This window comes from Lupinus angustifolius, chromosome LG04, assembly GCF_001865875.1.
Source record: "Lupinus angustifolius cultivar Tanjil chromosome LG04, LupAngTanjil_v1.0, whole genome shotgun sequence".
NCBI lineage: Eukaryota > Viridiplantae > Streptophyta > Magnoliopsida > Fabales > Fabaceae > Lupinus > Lupinus angustifolius.
Genome location: NC_032012.1, coordinates 9,485,407 through 9,507,114, shown reverse-complemented (window position 1 = coordinate 9,507,114; position 21,708 = coordinate 9,485,407). Strand labels below are relative to the sequence as shown.

General features: G+C 31.3%; 4 protein-coding genes across 7 annotated transcripts; 2 read left to right on the top strand and 2 right to left on the bottom strand.

The window, feature by feature from the left end:
- Positions 1,153 to 5,151, bottom strand: LOC109345637 (G-type lectin S-receptor-like serine/threonine-protein kinase At1g11300). Of its 2 annotated transcripts, none has more exons than XM_019584756.1 (7): positions 3,817 to 5,151; positions 3,577 to 3,690; positions 2,983 to 3,191; positions 2,574 to 2,784; positions 2,193 to 2,430; positions 1,921 to 2,071; positions 1,153 to 1,818 (listed from the first exon to the last, which is right to left on the bottom strand). In XM_019584756.1, the coding sequence occupies exons 1-7, from the start codon at positions 5,102 to 5,104 to the stop codon at positions 1,510 to 1,512; spliced, it is 2,520 nt and encodes an 839-aa protein (XP_019440301.1). In that variant the 5' UTR covers positions 5,105 to 5,151; the 3' UTR covers positions 1,153 to 1,509. The 2 variants fall into 2 exon arrangements, with proteins under 2 accessions (XP_019440301.1, XP_019440302.1); XM_019584757.1 differs by having other exon boundaries at positions 2,983 to 3,188.
- On the bottom strand, positions 6,923 to 10,219 carry LOC109345639 (ubiquitin thioesterase otubain-like). Of its 2 annotated transcripts, none has more exons than XM_019584760.1 (9): positions 10,077 to 10,219; positions 9,807 to 9,995; positions 9,461 to 9,526; positions 9,284 to 9,367; positions 9,023 to 9,145; positions 7,954 to 8,006; positions 7,718 to 7,767; positions 7,535 to 7,635; positions 6,923 to 7,417 (listed from the first exon to the last, which is right to left on the bottom strand). In XM_019584760.1, exons 2-9 carry the CDS (start codon positions 9,972 to 9,974, stop codon positions 7,154 to 7,156), a joined length of 909 nt encoding a protein of 302 aa, XP_019440305.1. In that variant the 5' UTR covers positions 9,975 to 9,995; positions 10,077 to 10,219; the 3' UTR covers positions 6,923 to 7,153. The 2 variants fall into 2 exon arrangements, with proteins under 2 accessions (XP_019440305.1, XP_019440306.1); XM_019584761.1 differs by having other exon boundaries at positions 9,807 to 10,029; positions 10,077 to 10,190.
- Positions 12,180 to 16,040, top strand: LOC109345638 (equilibrative nucleotide transporter 3-like). Of its 2 annotated transcripts, XM_019584759.1 has the most exons (10): positions 12,180 to 12,462; positions 13,183 to 13,234; positions 13,358 to 13,462; positions 14,063 to 14,218; positions 14,325 to 14,468; positions 14,579 to 14,684; positions 14,807 to 14,982; positions 15,064 to 15,221; positions 15,456 to 15,714; positions 15,808 to 16,040. In XM_019584759.1, the coding sequence occupies exons 2-10, from the start codon at positions 13,193 to 13,195 to the stop codon at positions 15,916 to 15,918; spliced, it is 1,257 nt and encodes a 418-aa protein (XP_019440304.1). In that variant the 5' UTR covers positions 12,180 to 12,462; positions 13,183 to 13,192; the 3' UTR covers positions 15,919 to 16,040. The 2 variants fall into 2 exon arrangements, with proteins under 2 accessions (XP_019440304.1, XP_019440303.1); XM_019584758.1 differs by lacking the exon at positions 12,180 to 12,462 and having other exon boundaries at positions 13,064 to 13,234.
- Positions 17,564 to 19,518, top strand: LOC109345640. Its single transcript, XM_019584762.1, has 2 exons — positions 17,564 to 17,875; positions 19,198 to 19,518. The coding sequence occupies exons 1-2, from the start codon at positions 17,627 to 17,629 to the stop codon at positions 19,354 to 19,356; spliced, it is 408 nt and encodes a 135-aa protein (XP_019440307.1). The 5' UTR covers positions 17,564 to 17,626; the 3' UTR covers positions 19,357 to 19,518.

Sequence of the window (21,708 nt, the reverse complement as noted above, 5' to 3'; positions counted from 1 at the left end):
TTTTGTGTGGATAAAACATGTATGAGGAAATAGTTTTGGGACATGTGATTTTCATTTGATGCTTAGACTTTCACATACCAATCTTTTACATGCCCTAGCCAACCAACTTGGATCACATGTCACAAAATTTTCTGTTCTTATATGTCTCAAGTTAATCATATATCACTAAATAATATAAAAATGTTATTTTATTTTTTATTTCAAGTATGTGGCAGCTTTTCATTGGATTGAGACACAATATGACATAAAAGATGAGACAGTTGATCTTCATTCCTCACCAACACATCCAACTCAATATCCCTGAATTCTCAACCCTTAAGTCCTTAGGCACTGACCCATATAAGGCCACAGTTTGTGCAGTGGCCCTCACTTGTAGCCTAGTCACATTTTTATGTGACTGGAAGAATGGTTTAACTCCATTTGTTGCTAGTGTTTGATCCTCATAACTCACATACACCTCAAATGTGTCATAGTATAATGACACTCTAGAATTTGGATTGTATGCTCTAATTGTGAAGTCAAAGTTGGCTTATAAGTGATTTGCATCAGTTAAGTTATTAAAGTTGTGAATTGCAGCACTCTCCATACTATAGTCCAGGTGTTTTGGCTTCACAACTAGACAAATTATAATCACAACTATATACCAACTAGGACCACCAAGGTTAATATAAATGTGTGGATTGAGGATTAGCCATTTCAAAAGGGCCAATTCTTTGGGATTAAGGAGAACTGATGTAGCAAAATCAAATGATGTTCATGTTTTTTGGAGCTATACTTATGAAACCTTTTTATTGGATTCTTTATCACTTCGAGAATTTCGTGTATGAAACTCAAGATATCTATTGGGTTCTTTGTAATATAGCTTTAGGCAATATGCTTCTGTAAATGAATTTTCTTGTTTAAAACCGCTTAAACAACACAATATAAAGGGGAATTTTATTGAATTTGCTTATTTTTCTTATGTTTGAGATTTATGTTCTGATTACATTTACCTCTTACAAGTTACAACATATAAATATCAATAGTAGTTATCATGTTTTGCATGGTGTGCATGCACATGTACGTTAAGCATGCATGCATATCAAATGTAAACCTTTCAAGGTTACTTTATAATTCCTAGCAGGTAGAAGGTAACAAGTGAATTGCATAGATCATTGCTTGATTGGATTAGCATATTTGGTCATTATGTGTTTACTGAAATCAGATTGTGCCAATGACATTAAAAATAAAAGATAGTTGAATAAAACAAGACTGTAGTATTAGTAGATATATAAGTATAGTTCTATTTGAAGGGTTTCTGTTGTTATATAAAACAAGAAAAGTTAAATTCTTGAAGTTCCAACTTGAAATTTGAAGAGTTTCTTGCGGGTAACAGGATTTGTAGGAGAATTTAGTAGGAGATATATCATTTTCCATTTTATTAACATTCCTTAAATGACCTTATGGCAAGATAGTATGTTATTAGCAATACCATAGACTAAGAAACCTTTCTCAGATCTCTCACATTCTTCATCTGCCTTTGATATCTGTAATACTAACAATGTTGTTTGAATGTGATGCGTGACGTTCTTCGGAAGACAATGATTTACAAATATCCGGCTTCTCGATGAATGCGGGCTGCTTTGGTGGAGGAAGATTCACAATTTCACTGTTAAGCATAGAAATCACAGTGGCCATATTAGGCCTGTGCCTTGCACCTTCTTGCACACACAAAAGTCCTATGTGTACACACCTCACAATATCTTTCTCATGCATAGGGTCACATATGCTTTGATCTATTGCAGATATAATATTGTCTTCATTCCATAGTTTCCAAACCTAAAAATGTAAAGAAGGTAAGAGTAAGTAGCATTTTTAATCTTGAAAAGCAATAGGATTACTGTAATTTAGAAAGACAATGCGATGAGGATAGAAACTTACAAATCTTACTAGACTTCTAAACTGCTCGTTGTTATAGAAGCTAGTGTTTTTCCTTCCGCTGACAATCTCTAGTACCAAAACTCCAAAACTAAAGACGTCTGATTTCTCTGAAACTATTCCTTCCATTGCATATTCAGGTGCCATATATCCACTACAATAGAATGTATAATATAAGCAATTCATTACAACAACTAAGCGTAAAAGCCTAGACCAACTATTCTCCGAGATAATTCTAAACTATATATAATCAATTGCAAGTGCGTCATACTTACTATGTTCCAACAACCCTAGAAGTACTAGCCTCATCTCCACGCCCTCCAAATATTTTAGCCAATCCAAAGTCTGATATTTTTGGATTCAACTCCTCATCCAGCAAGATATTACTTGCTTTCAAATCTCTATGAATGATTCTCAACCTAGAATCTCTATGAAGATAAAGCAACCCTCGAGCTATTCCTTCTATTATGCTGAAGCGTTTTCCCCAATCCAGGAGTTTATGCTCGGATGGACCTGCAGAGGTGAAGGGCTGCATTATTTATATTTGACCATAACAAGTGGAGACAAAGAAACAGAAAAGGCTAGGAACCAAGTTTCTTCTTTCTGTTATAAACACAACCATAAATTTTATGAAGCACTATTGCACAAGAACTAACCAAAGATAAATGTGTCCAAACTTTTATTCAGCATGTACTCGTAGATCAACATTTTTTCCTCTCCTTCTCTACAGCAGCCGAGAAGTCTTACTAGGTTGCGATGTTGAAGCTTAGAAATCACCACTACCTCGTTCATGAATTCTTCTAGTCCTTGTCCAGATGCTTTAGAAAGTCTTTTAACGGCTATTTCCCTGCCATCTTTCAGCTTTCCCTGCAATATGATATTAAGAAACAACGTTATAAACAAAAATAGCAACAAACAAGCCTTAATCACACTAGACAGCGTCAACTATATAAATCGAACGACGCCATAATGTTATATGATAAATCATATTAACCGTTAAAGCATGAACAACCATATAAACAATGGCTTTACATAATATTAACAATATTCAAGGACTAATTGTACCTTGTACACTGGACCAAAACCACCCTGCCCAAGTTTGTTGGACGAGTCAAAGTTATTAGTTGCAAGTGCAAGTGTTTCTGTATCAAATAGCAATTGCTCGTGGAGTTCTACTTGGGACTGTTCTCCAATTTTTTTGCCAGTTCTATCTACCGCTGTTGATTCACCTCTATTGAACCAAAATATTACATCCCTTTTCCTTTTTCTAGCTGCTTCATTAAGGTATAGACATGATAGGAGTAAGTAACTTGGAAATATCTCAAAACCAAAAACAAATTTTCGAATTATAATTTACTAACAAGGATGAGTTTGAGGCAACACTAAGATTATTTGCTTAGTCCCCATGAAACATTTGCACTTACAATGGTAAAATTGCATACATTTATCCTCCTTAAACTCGATTAAGTAGGAGCCTCGTGCACTGGGCTGGGCTGCACTTTATCATTTACTTACAAGGCTTGATCAATGAGAATTTCATTTGAGGATGTGTTTATATAGAGAAATGCTATTCTACTACATGTCTTTTCTAATTGCAGTATGAAACAGTGAATATTCTTCAATCAATATAACAATTTTATATTTTAACAACATGCATACCTGTAGGTTTAGCACTCCATTTCCATAAGAGATAAACACAAATAGCTAATGTAGTAACTCCTATAGTACTCACTGCAGCTGCAATGATTACTCTTCGTTTACCTGAATGTTTATCTACAACAACATATATAGTACTTGTCAGTTAAGAAAAGCAACAACATTCTGATGTTCTTTTTTAGAAACAACAATGGATTAATGATCAATGGCTATAAAGTAGGTGAAAATAGGTATTGAAGGTACCAAGTTCTGAAGGTGGCATGCGAATGTAAAGATCAAGTCCTCCATCTGAGAATTTTTGTGTGTCTATCAAGTCCCCAAACCAAGACATGCATCCAATGCCAGTGTCATATGCATATGCCACACAAGAACAATTCTGTAAGCACTGTGCACTGCATTCATTTTCCAAAGAAGCTGACTTTTGCAAATAATCTGGTACTTTCATTTTCTCAAGTTTCAAAAACCCATCTTTTCTAACTTCACTTCCACATTGTAGTGGCACTTTCCTCACACACCCACTAGTCCAATTCTTTCTATTCCACTCCTCTACATTTTTGGCCTGATAGCCACTCAAACAGCTACATACTGGTGATGTTTGCCAATCACAGCTACCAAATGCACCACATACACCATATTGATTGCAATTAGTTCCATGGAACACATCACTGGATATCTTTTTCTTGTTTTTCCATGATGCAGTTTCGAATAGTCCTTCTGGACTCAAGGCCACTGTTCTAAAATCATATTGATCAGTGGAATCACAAGAAAAATAAACAGTTCCATCATCTTCATCACTCACATTACATCCCTTTAGATACCCAGTTGTCAAAGGCCGAAAACCAATAAAAATCTCACCATTCCATGGACCGGATCGGTAATATGGCAGAGTTCCATTAACCCAGAGAAACAACTCTGGAGCACTGAGACGTTCAAGACTACAAGAAAAGTACCCAACAGAAGGATCAGAAGAGTTTTTCCATGATGTAAAGGATACTTCCTCACCTGTTATTCTGTTTCTACTAAGTTTCATATTTGGTATATAAACATTAGTAGGATGTTTGAAACTCTCCCATATAACCTCTCCTGTGTTACTATCTTGCAACACTAGATTTCCAGTGTCTTGAAGTTGTGCAGTTGAATTGCTTGCGATATACGTCGCATTTGATGACCAAATAGTCTTGTTCTCTCTGTTCAAAACCACAAGATTCCCATCTCTGGAAATTGTAACAGTCCCTGAAGAATTGAATTTTAGTGGCTGGTTTCTGTTAGCTACCCATAAGATATTGGATTCAGAGAGATACCAGATTCCTACATAGCGGTTTGTAGAATTTTTAGGACTGAAAAATCCTAAAGTGAACAAGCCATTTTTGGAGCTTATTGTTTGAGGGTCTTTGACAAGTTCAGATGAAGTGATAGTGTCTATGGCAGCACCAAAATCTAAACATAAGCACAAAAGTACAACCCAAAAAAATACTAAACTTGTGTGTACCATTTTTGCTGACAACCTCGTATGCATGTTTCTTGTTATCATAATGTTGGTTATGTTCTTTTATAACTTGTCTAAAGCAGATACAGATTTTTCTTAAAAATGGTTATAGAATTCATGTCAAAGTCCATGGCTTTTGGCTTTATGCATCAAGTAATTTGGACTAATATGGTGATATGATATGTTACTTAGATTTTCATTCATGGCTAGTCAACTTCATAATTGTAGCGAGCAATAAGATTGATAGAATTTCTGTGGCTGTGGGGAGAGAGTGTACCCTTTCCACAATACTTTTCCATCTCAAATGCACACACACGTCTTGCCATTATTTGAGAGGCATCAATTTTGAAGTTGACAGTGAAGACTTTATGTACCCAAAACATGGTAAAGACTTATTCAAAGTTATGTGAGATACTAACTCGAGTCGGTGTAATCATATAAGATTCTGCTTTCTCATAAATTGGAGCACATCTGTTATACCATAAAGTGTTAAAGTGTGTCACAAGCACTGGCACATGGAGATACACTATTTTAGGACAGCAAATGTCTACTCTCATAAATATTATAAGTTTATGTGATGAATATAGTTGGTATTGAGAACTATATACCCCTAAAATAATTAGTTTATTGTTTTAAGGTAAAACAATATCTTTGATAATACAATATGAGAGGTGGAAAAGAGATAAGAAGACTTGAGAAGTGATTGATAATATGACTAGAAAGAAAGATAAGCCCTAATAAAAAATTATTATAAAAATCTAAACTTAATTATTAATTAATTTAAAATTGAATGAGTTTATTTTAAATTAATTATAGATATTTCATCAGAATAATTGGTTTTGCGGTATGTAATAATTTATGAAAGCATTGATGAATAATTCTAAAATCCCCCTGGCCTATCAGCTCAACGTGGTGTTATTGTTTTAGGGTTATTTTGCAATCCATTTGTTACATTATCTATGGTAAAAGGTAAGTGTTAAAAACAAGAATTAATTTAGGACATGATTTAATGATAAATTACAAATGTATATTTTATTAATTTTCACCATTGTTTTTTTTCCATTATTAATGCATTAATATCCCCATTCCTTTTTGTGGTAATAATTTTGGGTAAAGAATTAATCTCTTTCGGGATGCATAGCTGTCTTTCACAACAAGTACCGCTTCCTGGATCAATATTTTATTTATTATCTAAGGTTAAATTTGAGAAGATATTTTTATACTAAGATAATGGGACATATAGGAGTATTTTAATTGCAGATTTGTAGTTATTGAAATCTTCTTCAACAAAGAGACCTTATTAGTCATTACTTATATTTTTGTTCCTTTTCTTGTTTCCTAAACTTAAACTTTCTCATGGTGATAAATAAATAATGAGAAAATTTCTCTTCCGATGATATATAAGTAAAAAAAGTTAAAGTGAGAACAAGGGTATATCATATTACTTTGAGATTTTGATGCCTGTTAATTAATCAAAGATGAAATACACTCTAACTTATATACTGTATACTCAACTTCATTTTAGAATAATTTTTATCGTATTACATAAAATTAAGAAAAGAAAACTCTATTAAGTTCAAAATATTAAATAAAATGCCATAAAAACACAGCACATCAACAGAAGGGAAGTATTTACTCATTACTAGAAAACTTGAATCTGATACAGTGATAGTGATGATCACTGATACTATATCATAGCAACAAATAGGCACACATGCAAGACAGAAAGGGCCATAGTGAGATAATAAATCTGTATCTACATTATACTATAAATAAGGTACAAGGAACCATGCCATCACAAATTTTCACAAACTCCCAAAGCACAAGTATAATATGAAGAATGAGGCCATGGCTAACACGTGATGAAGCAAAAGGCATAAGGGTGAGTTTTGATTATTAGTGAGCGTTAATGTTGACATAATGAGTTGTGGATCAATCTCTTCTACATGTAAAAACATTCTAGACAATTGAACATCCAATATTAACAAGGTTACAGACCACAAATGTGCTTTGCAGCAGATCCTAAAAGCCCAGTTATATAGTTGTTGAGGCTCCACGCACCACCGAAAAAAGTAACAAGCAAAAGGGTCTTCATCACTTTGGATAGAGGATATCATAGTGGCCAGGTCGATATAGCAACGTGATGAAAGGATTTTTCTTCTCAGAGCTACCACTAGCATTTGGGAGATCACCATCAACAGGCATGAAATCATGATGGTTTACACTGACACCACCAGTATCACATGAGCTGCGGTCAAGGTACACGACACGGATTGGAACACCCAAGGCATCTGAAAGGGCGGTAATGTGCACATGGTCGCTCTCTTCGCCCATTGGTTCAACATACGATTTGCAAAACTAAAGCAAAACAAACATGAGATGGAGAATTATGTATTAGAATCGGAAGTATGAGACCGTCAAACAGATTTTCAACAATAAAACTATTGTCAGATATTAACTTATCATTAAACAAACCTGCTCAACTGTTGTATTAGATAAGCCCAATATGAAAGGTTCAAAAAATTCTGAGCGCTTTTGGACTGCGGCAGAGGTAACAAACCTGAAGAACATAACAACTAACCAAACAAACTTATCAAGACATATGGGAGAAATAAGACCAAGGCGTTTGGGAATTGGGATGGGTTTTAGATCACTCACCATAATCAGATATTGACTGATCTCGGCTTCTAAGAACAAGCTCTTCATGGCTGTGATCATATTATATACAATTCATTTAAACAAAACCACATCAGAAATGTGAAAAAAGGAAAATAAAATTAGAGCCAAATAAACAGCAAATTGTGATAATTAAATATTCCAAGAACATATCATTCTTTTAAGTTTTAGCTCATGATTATCATTGGCAATTCATGGCCATGGAAAAAATTTAACACCTTATGGAAGTCTCTTTCCCTTGAATAACACAATCCAGCTCCTCAAGGAATAACTGAAATTTTTTACAAGAACAAGATAATCAAAGTGAATTTATATCCATAAAGGAAACAATTTACGCGTAACTTTCTAAGCTCTGAAAATGCCTCTATAGATTTAGAATTGCTACAATCCCCTATGACCTACTTAATATCACTTTCTTAAAGTATTAAGCATTTTATTTCTGAATTGTCTATACTGTCACTGAGAAAAATAATAGAATAATACACCATCAGTAACAATAAAAGTTTTTTCCCACTAGGAGGGGTTGGCTACATGGCTAAAATGACGGCATTGTGAAAATATTCAAAATTCTTCCTTTCAATGGCAGACATTCTTCAAAAATCTTTTCTTCGATTCTATGATTTCCTCTTTCTTTTCTAAACAACCAATATGCAATAACACCACAGACTTTGCCAAAGGAAATCACTTAACTTCTAGAGGCCTCAACTTTCCAGCTTCCATGGATAATGGTTTTAATTAAGTATATGATTTCACAAGAACTCAGCCCAACAGTGAACAGACCGAACACACTCTATCATATGACATTGTAAATGTTCACGAGCTATAATGTGATAATGAAAGCAATATGTTTCATTTCTTAAAATTGAGCAAAAAAAGTAAAGAACAAAAATTAGTTCAACTTTACACCTAATTTTAGTTGCTAACAATATTAAATAAGATTATGTGGTTTAATTTAAAGAAGACGTGAGTAAATATAGTCAACCAGTACTTATGACTAAAGCAACCACTAACAACTTAAAGAGGGCTCTACTCAAACATTTCCCATAATGTAAGGACTTAATGATCAGATGTGAAAGGCGTTGCGGCTACTTTCAGCTAGTTTAGGAGAGATTATTCAGTACATCCAGTGCAATATACCTACTTCCATAAATAGCAACAAAAAATTTGGCACATTTTCGAAGTTCATTTTAGCCTAGAAAATCTTGACTTATTTAAATAACAAAATTGCCAGATAATTAAATATACCCTGGAAAATAAGGAATGGGAAAATACAGTGGTTTTAGTTACCGAAAAAAAATCTTCAAAAGTCAACTCTGGGTAACCCAAGGTCTGCAGTGCTTTTCTACTTTTTTCAACATTCTCTTTGACACGATCAACTTCATGTTGGTCTTGAGATTCCAAAATATGCTCCTGAAACAAAGCAAGACAATTTTTTCATTTACCAAAATTATTGAAATAATTTAATGTCATACTCCATAGACCCCGGAATAACCATCCAAACATAAAGTAGGGGATGATTGATTCTGAGCTATAAACACTAAAACATACAAGGTATGAAAACATAAAGCCACGAAAGAAGCAGTTCCCATCTCCCCGAGTACGCCGAATGGCAGCATATTGCTCTTCAAGCACCTGCAAAAGAGCAGAGTTCAAGAAACATGATAAGATGCAAAGAGAAGGTAAAGTGCACAAAGAAATGTTGAAAGAAAAGGCTACCGATCAAACCTTTATTTTCTCCAGCAAGATAGGACTGCCTGATTGATATTCCGCAGCTAAACTAGATAGTGGTTCCTGCCAATTTGTCGCATTACAATCATAACCAAAGTCCGAAAAACAATGAGAACATAATGTAACCCAATCATCACTTCCCTCAAATAAACCAAATTCAAAGCTTAAAGAAAAGTGCAGTTATCAACACAAATACAATGTAAAACTTTAAAATTGTAACAAAAGTCACAGAATCAGGAGCTTCAAATAACCTCTATCAACATAATGCAATGTAAAATTGTAAACTAATTTAACCTAAATCAGATGATAAGAAATTTGAAAGTGATTATGCAATTAGGCTTACCTTGTCACCCAGAAATGGAACTTTATTGGCTTCCTCATATTGAATTGAAGTTTTTTGGTGCATTATGTCATCATCCCAAAAATTGTTACACCCATCGAATTCAGACATCGGAAATTCCACAGACTCAATTTCCCTATCTTCTGAAACTGGTTCTTTACTATTCTGCATTTTTCCGCTTGAGCCAAATCACTAGGTTACAAAAAAAAAACATTATTTTTAGGAGCTGTAATTGAAAATGAAAGAAAACAGAGTGAAATTTTAGGGATTAACCTTCAAACCAAACGCAAGAAAGAGAGAGCAATAGAATGAGTGAGATCAGTGAAATTGTTCAATCAAATCCCTAAATTCCCAAAACTTTTCAATCACTCTTCACCGCTAACTGAAGCAAAACGCTTTATAGTGCACGGTGATAATATTTATTTTACTACTTATTAATAAAATTTATTTGTGAATTATAGTTTTTTTTATAAATATTATATAATATTTTTAAAACTATCAACTAAATGAATACATTTCCAACAATGCAATGATCTAGTAGTAAAATGTTTTATTAGATCTCTGAAAAATTAAAAGTCAATATTTCGATTCCTGTGATATATTAGATCTTTAGAAGGGATCGCCACATATCTTGAAACCATCATTTTTTATCAAGAGTGAGAGATATTGATAATAATGAGTGCTAGAATTCACAAGTACCCATCACTAATACCTACAATGGTCAGATATGGGTATATGTTTTTGGATCAATAGATAGTTGGGGCAGAAGACTTTAAAACTGACTGTCGAGTAGGGCCAAATCTAGGTAATGAAGTATCTAAACCCCAAATACTCACACTTGTAATTCCTAAAAATATATATATATAGTTAAAACTTGAAATAACTTCTCTCATTTTATAATTTTCATTTCATATATTGCCCTTAACATTATTTAATAAAAAACTATAAAATCTTAAGCATATACTACCAGTACATTAATTAACCACATATCTCACCTTAAATTAAACATTATCATAAACATAATATATAAAAATTGAATATGTAGTATCACACAATATTCGCCGGCAGGCACGAAGTGCCTGAACACACTAGTATATATAAGGCCAAAACATGGTGTAACTTCTACCGTGATGTAATTTTCACTTTCTATTTTGCTCTTTACATTATTTAATTTTTACAAAAAACCCATATAATTCCAATTAATTAATTACATCTCTCACATTAAAATATGGTTCCGTTTTGCGATTTAGTTTGGTTTTTTCCATGACCATTTATATTTGGTTCGGTTCATGATTTTAAAATTTAAGAACCGTTGAAACATAACTGCATATTAAAGAAATATATACTATGGAATAATATTGTATTGTTGCTTGAATTCTACAAGAAATTTTGTGGCTTAAATAATTAATTTTATGTAAACAGTAGATGTTATATATATTAGTAAATTGTTATTATGTTACTACTTACCAAATTATTTTTTATATGTGCTATTTTCTAAGTGTCTTGATGACTTGCAACATATCTTCTAATTTTTATGGTGGGTTTGAAACTAATATTACCATAAATTTGATACATATATGTTACTAATTTTAAATTATAATATTATATATGTTATTAATTGATATATGTTAATAAATTATTATGTATGTTACTAATCGTGAATTATTTTGTTATATATGTTACGAATTGTAGATTATACTATTATATATATGGCTATTTAATTTTTTTCTTCCTAAATTACATAATTATTATATATGTTACTAACAATGATTTTCGATTTTGTTATTATAATTTATATTTTTGCTGATAATGATAATAATAGTGTTTTTTATGAGCAAACAATATTTGTTATAATATATTTTGAACTTTCAATTGATGAAGAATTTTTTATTAAAAAATAAAAATAAACCGTAGAATCAAATCGAACCTGAGTAATTCAATTCATTTTTTACAATAGAATTTACAGTTAATTGAGGTAAACTGAATCATGACAAAGATCGCTTGTCCCAATTCATGTCACATTTTCATGTATCGATCTAATAAAAAAGTGTCATTAAATTTAAAAGAAAAATTATAAAAACACAAATTAACATTTTTATATTAATTGGATGAAGCTGATTAATCTAAAACACCAGGACATACAAGATTTTGAGATAGAGAGAATTCTTATTCTTAAATCATATCTTCATATTCAATTGGTTCATTAAATTATATCAAAAACCGAATCACAATTTTAAGTTTATACAGATCTAGTATCACAAAAACAATGGGAGGCCAATGCAATTGTACTTTTGCGGTCGCGTCAAGTCTGCAATTTTATACACAGGTGATGTTATTATAATCATGAATAGTAATAGAAAATTAAAATAAAAAATGTTTTCTCATAAAAAAAAAACCTTTATTTCACTTCCCATGAGTTATTCCTTGTTCACTTTAGATTTTCTTTCAAAAGTTTGTTTTTTGGGGCGAAAGAGTAGTAGGAGTTTATCAATAGAGTGAGATTTTTCCAGCTTCTAGATTTTGCTAATTTAAGCTTATGAATCATGGATGATATTTTAACCTAACAAGGGCACAAGCAGAAGCAAGTACATAATTGTTCCATTTTTTATTCTTTCATTCATTTTCCATCAAAGTTTACTGTGAAATGCAGCATATCTTGGTAATAGGAAGTATATTGAAAATGGTAACAGGTTGCACCTGTTAGAATGGGTGAGATTATATAAGAGTTAATTAATTAACACTGTAGTGAATTAATTAAATGGGTAAGAGTTAATCGATTAACACTGTAGTTCGTCTATTAATTGGGTTAGTGGGTTAGTTAGTTCACTTTGTTTAGGGGATAATCAATTAAACAATAGAGTTAATCGATCATCTGGTTAACATTCTCTGTTTTTTGTTTTAGTAATTGATGTATATAAAGGGTAGTCCCCTAATCTTTGTAATTCAATTCAGTAATGAGAATATTATCGTTCATTTTTCATTCTTTCTCGTTTCATCAAGATTGTTCATGACTCTTACCATTTTAACAATTTCTTGTTCTTTCTGCGTGAATATTCAAATTCTTGTAATAGTATTTGTTAGAGACTGGATGCTTTCATTTGACATTACGTGGAAAATAGCATAGATATAAAGGATGTAATTTTATTTTTAGGATGATGAATGAGTCCATAAGTAAAATCCTTTTGTGCCTATGTCTAACTTCCAAATGACTACCACATCACAAAATGTACCTTTTTTATCTAGATTTGTTCCCTGTATTTCTGATTTTACAGAGTAATTTGATTATATAGTCGAGATTTTCTTATACTAGGACTAAAATTCTGTGTACTAATAGATATTGTTGCAAAATACGATTATCCTTAATGGTTTCTTTTGTTAGTGAATCGGCCATGATTACTAATGGTGACAGTGGAGCACAAAGAATTCCTGAGGTAAGAGCCCGGACTCATTTTACATTGAAGAATTTATACTAATTTGCATGATGGTAATATTTTTGAAGAACAAAGTTTGTTGATTATCTTGCCTATGTATTTTCAATGGATTAATGCAACCAGGGAAAACTGAAAGCAATGGCAGTTTGTTTCTTTCTCGGACTTGGTTCCCTTGTTTCCTGGAACAGCATGTTGACAATAGGTGATTACTATTACGAATTGTTCCCTGTAAGTAACTCATGTTGCTTTTAGTTTTTATAGCACTTGGCTGTATAAAGTTTTTCTCTATGAGTAATTGGCTGTCCTACGAAGAAGGGGCGAGGAAATAGAGCTTTTCGTGAATTGTGATTGACTGAGATTTCCTTAGGTATAGGTTGATTGAGGGTCCAATTGCTACCGAGTTTTATGAAAATAAATTAACAATAGTTGTGAGGCAATAACCAAAATGTTGGTGGGCTGACTATGTAGTAAACCCTGCTTCGCAACAAGTGAAATGGGAATAATGCAATACACCATGTCGTGCATATTGATTTGTGTTAGATATTAAACAAAACATTTATGTGTCTCCACTTAATAATTTTTCTGAGAGATGATTTATGATATGGTATAAGCACTTGTGTGAGTCAGTTTGTTAGATATAAAAATCATTACATGCTTTCACTTAGCTTAAAATTTCGAGAGAGGGGAGTTCATGGTAATGTGTCATATCTCTTATGTGCTGCTTCATTTTCTTTACATTTATCTACTTGAAATGTTTATTGGCGATTTCTCTACTTCTTTCTTCAGAAATAGTTATTCTAACCAAAGCTCTTTTTCCTTTCTCTGAAGAAATATCATCCTTCAAGGGTACTTACCCTGGTTTATCAACCATTCGCACTTCTAACATTGGCAATACTGTCATACTATGAGTCAAAAATCAACACTAGAATGAGGAATATAGCTGGATTCGTTCTTTTCTTTGCTAGTACTTTGTTAGTTCTTGTTGTAAGTACACCATTTCCAATTCCTTAATTTGTTGCATCTGATTTTTGTAATTTATATGTGGTCTATTTCCCTTGGCTCATAAAGCTTCAATAATCTGTTGCCACAGTTGGATCTAGCTACATCAGGGAAAGGTGGACTTGGAACATATATCGGTATATGTCTGCTGTCTGCTTGTTTTGGAATAGCAGATGCTTTTGTCGAAGGCGGAATGGTAGGAGACCTTTATTTTATGAGCCCCGAGTTTATCCAGGTTAGTTTTCCATATAATTTCTTCAATCTTTTTTCAGTTTTATGCTTACATATAAACAATCTTCCACTATCTTTGAGGCTTACATAGTGCATACTCTTAACATAATGCAGTCCTACCTTGCTGGTTTGGCTGCATCAGGGGCTCTAACTTCTCTTTTAAGAATGCTTACCAAGGTAGCGTTTGAGAAATCTAGCCATGGACTTCGCAAGGGAGCTTGTATGTTATTCTTATTATAAAATGCTTAAATATATATATATTGGTTTCTTAAATTTGTTTCCTCTTCATTTTGTCAAAACATTATGTTTTGTTTTAGTTGGTTCTTCTCTTCATTTTTGCAGTACTGTTCCTCGCTATATCCACATTCGTCGAGTTTCTATGTATTTTCCTGTATGCAATCTACTTCACCAAATTGCCCATAGTGAAATATTACCGTTCAAAGGCAGCGTCAGAGGGATCAAAAACTGTTTCAGCGGACCTTGCTGCTGCTGGCATTCAAACAACAACAAATGATCAAGTAACATGATTATATTAAAATAATACTACATTATTCTCAAGGGAAAAAATTATGTCCTTAAAGGTTTCATGACTTTTGTAGGGTGGATATGATAGCAAACAAGAGCGGTTGGGCAACAAACAATTATTCCTTCAGAATATTGATTATGCAATTGACTTATTTCTTATATATGCAATAACATTGTCAATCTTCCCTGGATTCTTGTACGAAAATACCGGAGTACATCAATTAGGCGCGTGGTAAGTGCTTAGTTAGGCACATGCTATAATAAGATTACTCGGAAATTATTGCAATCTCCCACCATAAAAAACACATAACTTGCATGATTTAATATGTAAGCTGACCATGGCCTGAAAACATAATATAACTAAAACCTTTCATTGATGTGTTTTCTGTTCTGTCCCTTCCATAGCCGGATGAAATTGATATGTAAAAATTACTTATTTCTATTTTGGCACTGATAATCTTTCTAGGTACGCAACTGTTTTGATTGCAATGTATAATGTGATGGATTTCATAGCAAGGTATATTCCCCTTGTGAAATGGATGAAGTTGGAATCCAGAAAGGCACTAGTGATAGCAGTTCTTTCTCGGCTCTTGTTGATCCCGGCATTCTACTTTACAGCGAAATACGGTGACCAAGGATGGATGATCTTTCTCACCTCCTTCCTAGGACTCACCAATGGCTATCTCACTGTGTGTGTTCTCACAGTGGCACCAAAAGGATATAAGGCAAGTTTACTTAATTCATTATTATTCATAATGTGTATATGTTAAACTAATTTTATAAAATGGGTTCATTTCTAAGATTTTGTATTGTTGCAGGGTCCTGAACAGAATGCATTGGGTAATTTGCTTGTGATGTGCCTTTTAGGGGGCATATTTGCAGGGGTTTGTCTTGATTGGTTATGGATCATAGGTCATGAATCATTTTAAAGATACACCATTGTTATTGAGGAATCTTGTATCCTCTATTGTAAGTTTCTATGATCTTATAATTTATTGTAATATTCACAATTCAGTTTACATCAAATATTTATTCTTATGCTTATTCATTTTTATCTATGTTGCAGGAGAGTATTATATATTTAATTTAAATAAATGTACAAGACAGTTTTGGATAAAAATTCCACCTGCATCTTGAAAAAGTATTCCTTGGACATATAATCAAACGTTTCCCTTTCAAATTTCATTCCAAATAGATGATTCCCAACCTGTTTATATAGTCAAGTATTCATATATCTCCACAAATTTGTTTAGCCAATACAACTTCAAACCATGTCTCTTTCGATCAAGAGTGTTGTTTTTATTATTGTTGTTTTTACTTCAAATTCATTGGTTCAGGGTATGGTTTGAGATGAAAGATTTTTGTCCCTTTCGATCAAGAGTGTTGCATTTTTGAGGTAACACAAATCTGAGGCCGGAATATAAATTTTGACTGGATTCTTTATGATTATAAAACATTACTCTTTAGCCGTTTGTGAGAACCAGATCGTACTAGGCGGTCCAACCCGTTTGACCATTGACCGGACTTAAAAATGGCTCTTTAATCGAATGAGAGTTTGACCGCTTTGAACCGAGAATATTCCGCTGCGACCGTGTTAAACCCGGCTAAACTGGAATAACCCGTGAAGTAAACCGGATGGTTTACTTAAAATTAAAAAAAATGGAACACTACTCAACTATTTTGTTTTACTCCGGTCCCAAAAAAATATTAAGAAATATTATTTCAATATAATTATACATAATTATTAGTTATATACAATTTTACATTTATATATAATTATATATTTGTTTATAAAAAATTATTAATTATATATTAAATTACGCGGTTCAAATGAATGATTTAACTGTTTAAACCGGTTAAATCAAATACTGGATCTCTTCCAGTTTTACGTTGGGTTCAGGTTTCAGTACATTACTCTTTAGTGAACATAGTGATATTTTTCCAAATCCATGTATTCAATTGACAATAAATTTTGCTGAAATGAAATAATGAATCATTGAAGGATTGTTAAACTATCCATTTTTTCTTAACCAAATTGAACTGGGAAGCAAAGAGCACATAATTAATCTGCATAAAGTGTGGAAGAGTTAGTAAACTTAGGAAGGAGATCTGATGTCCTCAATCATGTCTCAACCACATATCTGACCAATCATAATGAAGCAAAACTGATAAAGTTATGAATGTTCAATTTTTTTTAATTAGCGTGGCATAATATGATTGGTCTGAGACAAAGTTTGGAACAGAGTTTGAGACAACAGATCTTATCAGTAAACTTCTTATAAGTTGAAAGGGGAAGGATTTTGTTCATCTGCATAATGAAACTTTTCATAGAATTTTTTAGATTCTATAAAAAAAAATCAGGATTTATTCATTTTCAAGATTTACATATTACTATCAATTTACCCTTTCAAAGAATTTACTAATAATTTAGCTATAAAAAGATAAAAACTTAAAAAAAAACTAAAGATTGGTCTTGAAGCTATAATGCTATATGACAAGACAGGTTCAAAAATTTATGTGGCCCAATAATTGTCATGACTCTCCTCCACATAACAGAAAAACAGATAAGCTTCTGAAATTCCAATGTTTCATATTACTTGTACTATTTTCCCTGACTTCACTTTGCCAGAAAACTAAATGATTTCATTACAACTACAAGTACCCTACAAAACCTGTCTTCAAACAACATTGTTTATCTTCAACCCTTCAAAGGTTGGAAGTTGTACACTAACAAGGAAAGTAAAGTATAGAACACAACTCAAATGCATTGGTGAACAAGGTGGAGAAAAAAAAGCTGAGAGGCGAACGTTTTTGACAATGGAGGAAGCTGGTTTGGTTGAGATATCTGGCTTGAGCACCCATGAACGCTTCCTATGCCGTTTAACGGTACCTCTTTTCTTTCTTATTAAGTGTTCAAGTTTCACGTAAGTAGGCTACACGATCTATACCACTTCATCTAGGTAGGGGTGTAAGTTGGTTTGGTTCGGTTTTGCGGTTCGATTCGGTTATTTTTTTAAGGAACCGTTTATGTTCAGTTCGGTTTATGGTTTTAGAAATTTAGGAACCGTTAGAACCGAACCGCATATTAAAGAAATATATACCAGGGATTAGGGAATAATGTTTTATTAGTGAATTGAAGTGTTATATATGTTACTAAATTGTTATTAAGTTAGTATTATATATGTTATTAGTTACTGAATGGTTTCCTTGTGTCTTATGATTTTGAACATGTTTACAACTTTTGTGATATTGAGTTTGAAACTAACATATATCATATATTATTATATATGTATTGTTACATGTGTTACTAATTATAAAATGTAAGGTTATAAATCTAACTATTATATATTTTACTAATTCATATATATGTTACTAATCATGAATTTTATTTTTATATATGATTCATAATTTTTTATAATAGTAGTAGTAATGTTTATCGTTTTATGGATAAACAATATCTCTTGTAATACATTTTGATTTTTCAATTCATGGAAGATTTTTTATAAAAAAGTAAATGGAAAAACCGTGGAATCGAACCGAACCATTCAAGAGCGGGTCGGTTCGGTTCTTATAGTTAAATTTGCGGTTAATTGAGCGAAACCGAACCATATATTTTTTATCGGTTTGGTCACTAAAATGCACCAAAAACCAAACCGAACCAAATTTTTACACCCCTACATCTAGGGGTGAGTATGAGTCGGATTGGGACGGGTTAAGGCTAGTCCTTACTCGGCCCTAAACATTGGTCGGTTCATTTTTTTGAAGTCGGACCCGACCCTAGACTCGAAGCTAAACCGACGAGATCGGTCAGCCTTTAAACCCAATCATAGACCCGATTAAATATAATGCATACTCATTTTAGATAAAACTCGACCTTATTCAGACCCGATCATGATCAGGTTATGTCGGGTGAGCGGATAAGGTCGGGTCCTACTCACCCCTAAGTCTTCATGTACCTTTCATTTTTATTAGAAGAATAAAACATCAATTTAATATATATTAATTTTATATTTTATTACCAATAAAAATGAAAGGCATCTATACTAATACAAATATTAAGACAACATATATTGCTACAAAAATAACCCTTATATAATGGTTTAGACACTATTTTCTCTTTTTAAGTTAGTTTTTTTAGGTTTAGTTCCATTGATTCTAATGTATTATTGAGGATTGTGATTGATTTTTTATTATATAATTTGTGATAGATATCATCCCTGAATTTACTTAGAGTGATATCAGAGCAAGAAGGGTGTTCAATGGAGGAGCTGAATGGTGGGAAGATATGTGATTGGTTCCTTAAAGATAAGCTAAAAAGAGAACAAAACATAGACTCTGCAGTTCTTCAATGGGATGATGAGTTCTAATTTTAATTATTTATTTGTTTCTTTTTAAGCTCAAAGTTTTCTAGGATTATATATGTTAATCAAGAAAATATTTTTTTGTGTTCCATTCTAATGGAAATGTGTTAAGTATTGTTGTTTATTTGTTAATGAAATCCAATTTTTGAGGATTTTTACTTTGTTATTGAATTTAATCTATACATATTTTTTCCTGAAAAAATATACACAATTTTAATGTATGATCTACTTTTTTTGGTCCAATTATTACTTAATATTATAATATATATTAGGCAATATTATTTTAAGAAGGTAAATAAACAAAAATGTTTTTTTAACAAAAAATTAATAAGTTACATATTATAAGATATTTTAATATACAATTTTACTATAGTTTTTATTATATAAATACAATAATAACCACCTTAAAAATACCCATAACCTATTCAAACATCCTCAACCATTACAGAAACTAAGTCACTTTCAAAATCTTGAGCGTGTTTCATTGTCATGGTTTCTTGATACACTGGTAAAAGAAAATTAAATAAATTATACAACTTTGTTATAAAACATTAAATAAATCATAAGATTTGAACATAAAGTATTATGATGTATTCCATGATACTTTGAACATAACTAAAATTTTAAAATATATAACAATATAAAGTTGATATTATTTAAATATTTTATTTAATTCGCCAAAAATATATTGATATTTTTTTATAAATATGAGTCATACATATTTTTATCCAAGAATATTGTAATGAGATCGTGTTTCCTTCGAGCTTATTTAGCATTTTGGAATTTTTAACTGATGAAATTCATTTGAAGCTAAGTTTCATTAGCTAGTTTGTAAAATAAAAAAATATTTGTTCACTTTTAAACAAATTGAAATTGGATTTTAAGAGTATACTCTTTGTATAATATACTAAAAAATCATTTTGAATAATATAAATTCATCTGTCTTTCAAATATAAAGAGTATTGGATACTTTATATGTATTTTTTTCTATGAAGACAAATATTGCTTTATCTTTTTAATCTATCATTTCATAGATTGTATAAAAATATGAATATTTATTAATTAGTTTCAAAACTATATTGATCTTTACTTCATTTGGATAAATAAGTTAGTAAAAAAATGTATATACCTATAATAATGTTAGATTTTATACATTATTAATATATCAGTCATTATATATATTTAATCATCATTAACTCCTCAGAAAAATAATACAAATGTTGAACACCTGAATAATATATTAATTGTGTAAAAATTTTACAATAATAATGTATCATATCACATTCAATAAATTATATCATATATTTATAGTCATCTCATTCCATATATAGTTGTTTATAATTATCTCATTCCATTAATAAAAATTTGAAAGTGATTACTAACAAGATCTAGCTTGCTAAATAGATATCAATTGTGCCAAATTCTCACTTAAAAGTATATTTTTTTAAGGGAAAGGAAAAAAAAGCATCCTAAATTTTATGTTTTTTTTGTAAGGAGTAAAACTATTTTTTCTTCCTAATTACCTCTTAAACTTTAAATATTGATAAAATTGGTTGCTCAATAAAAATAATGTTAAATTAATAACAAAAACATTCTAACTTATACATTTTTTAACTTTGGCTTATTGATTATTATTATTTGTTTATATATAACAATATTACTACTACATTAACTACTTTAACATTTGAAATTTACTTATCATTTTCTTTTCAATCAACTCTATATTTTGATGACGGTTTCTTCCAAATATTACTATCGACTAGCATACATTATTATTATGAGTTCAATTGTAGTGATTTCTTTAATAACATATATTAGTAATTTAAAATTATATTTATATAATGACTAATTTTCTAAATGATAAAATTTAATGAGTAATTAGAAAAAATAACAATTTACCATGACTATTTGTAAAAGATAGAAGAATTTAATGTAACTTTCCCAAATTTATATAAGCCATCATAGTGTCCAATACATTTTTTCCACGCATTGAACATGACATCACTAAGAACTGAAATTGGATTCAAGTTTGTCAAAATATAAATGATTTGAATTTGAGTTTCACACGTAAGCATCTTTTACTTTTTCCTCTGCAGGATACATGCATATAACCCTCACCATAATATTAATCCTGTTGAAATTATTCTTCTAGCCTTAAGTTAGGTAATTAATAAAAATAAAAAAACTATAATTTAAAGTATTTCCAATAAAAAATTATAATGTAAAGCAAAACCAAATATAATAAAAAGACATTCTAATTATAGAAAATAAAATATATAAAAATTGAATATTTAATTACATGAAATAAAAATGTGGGTCGGCTAGAATAAAGTATGTGTAACCATACTTAAATATATA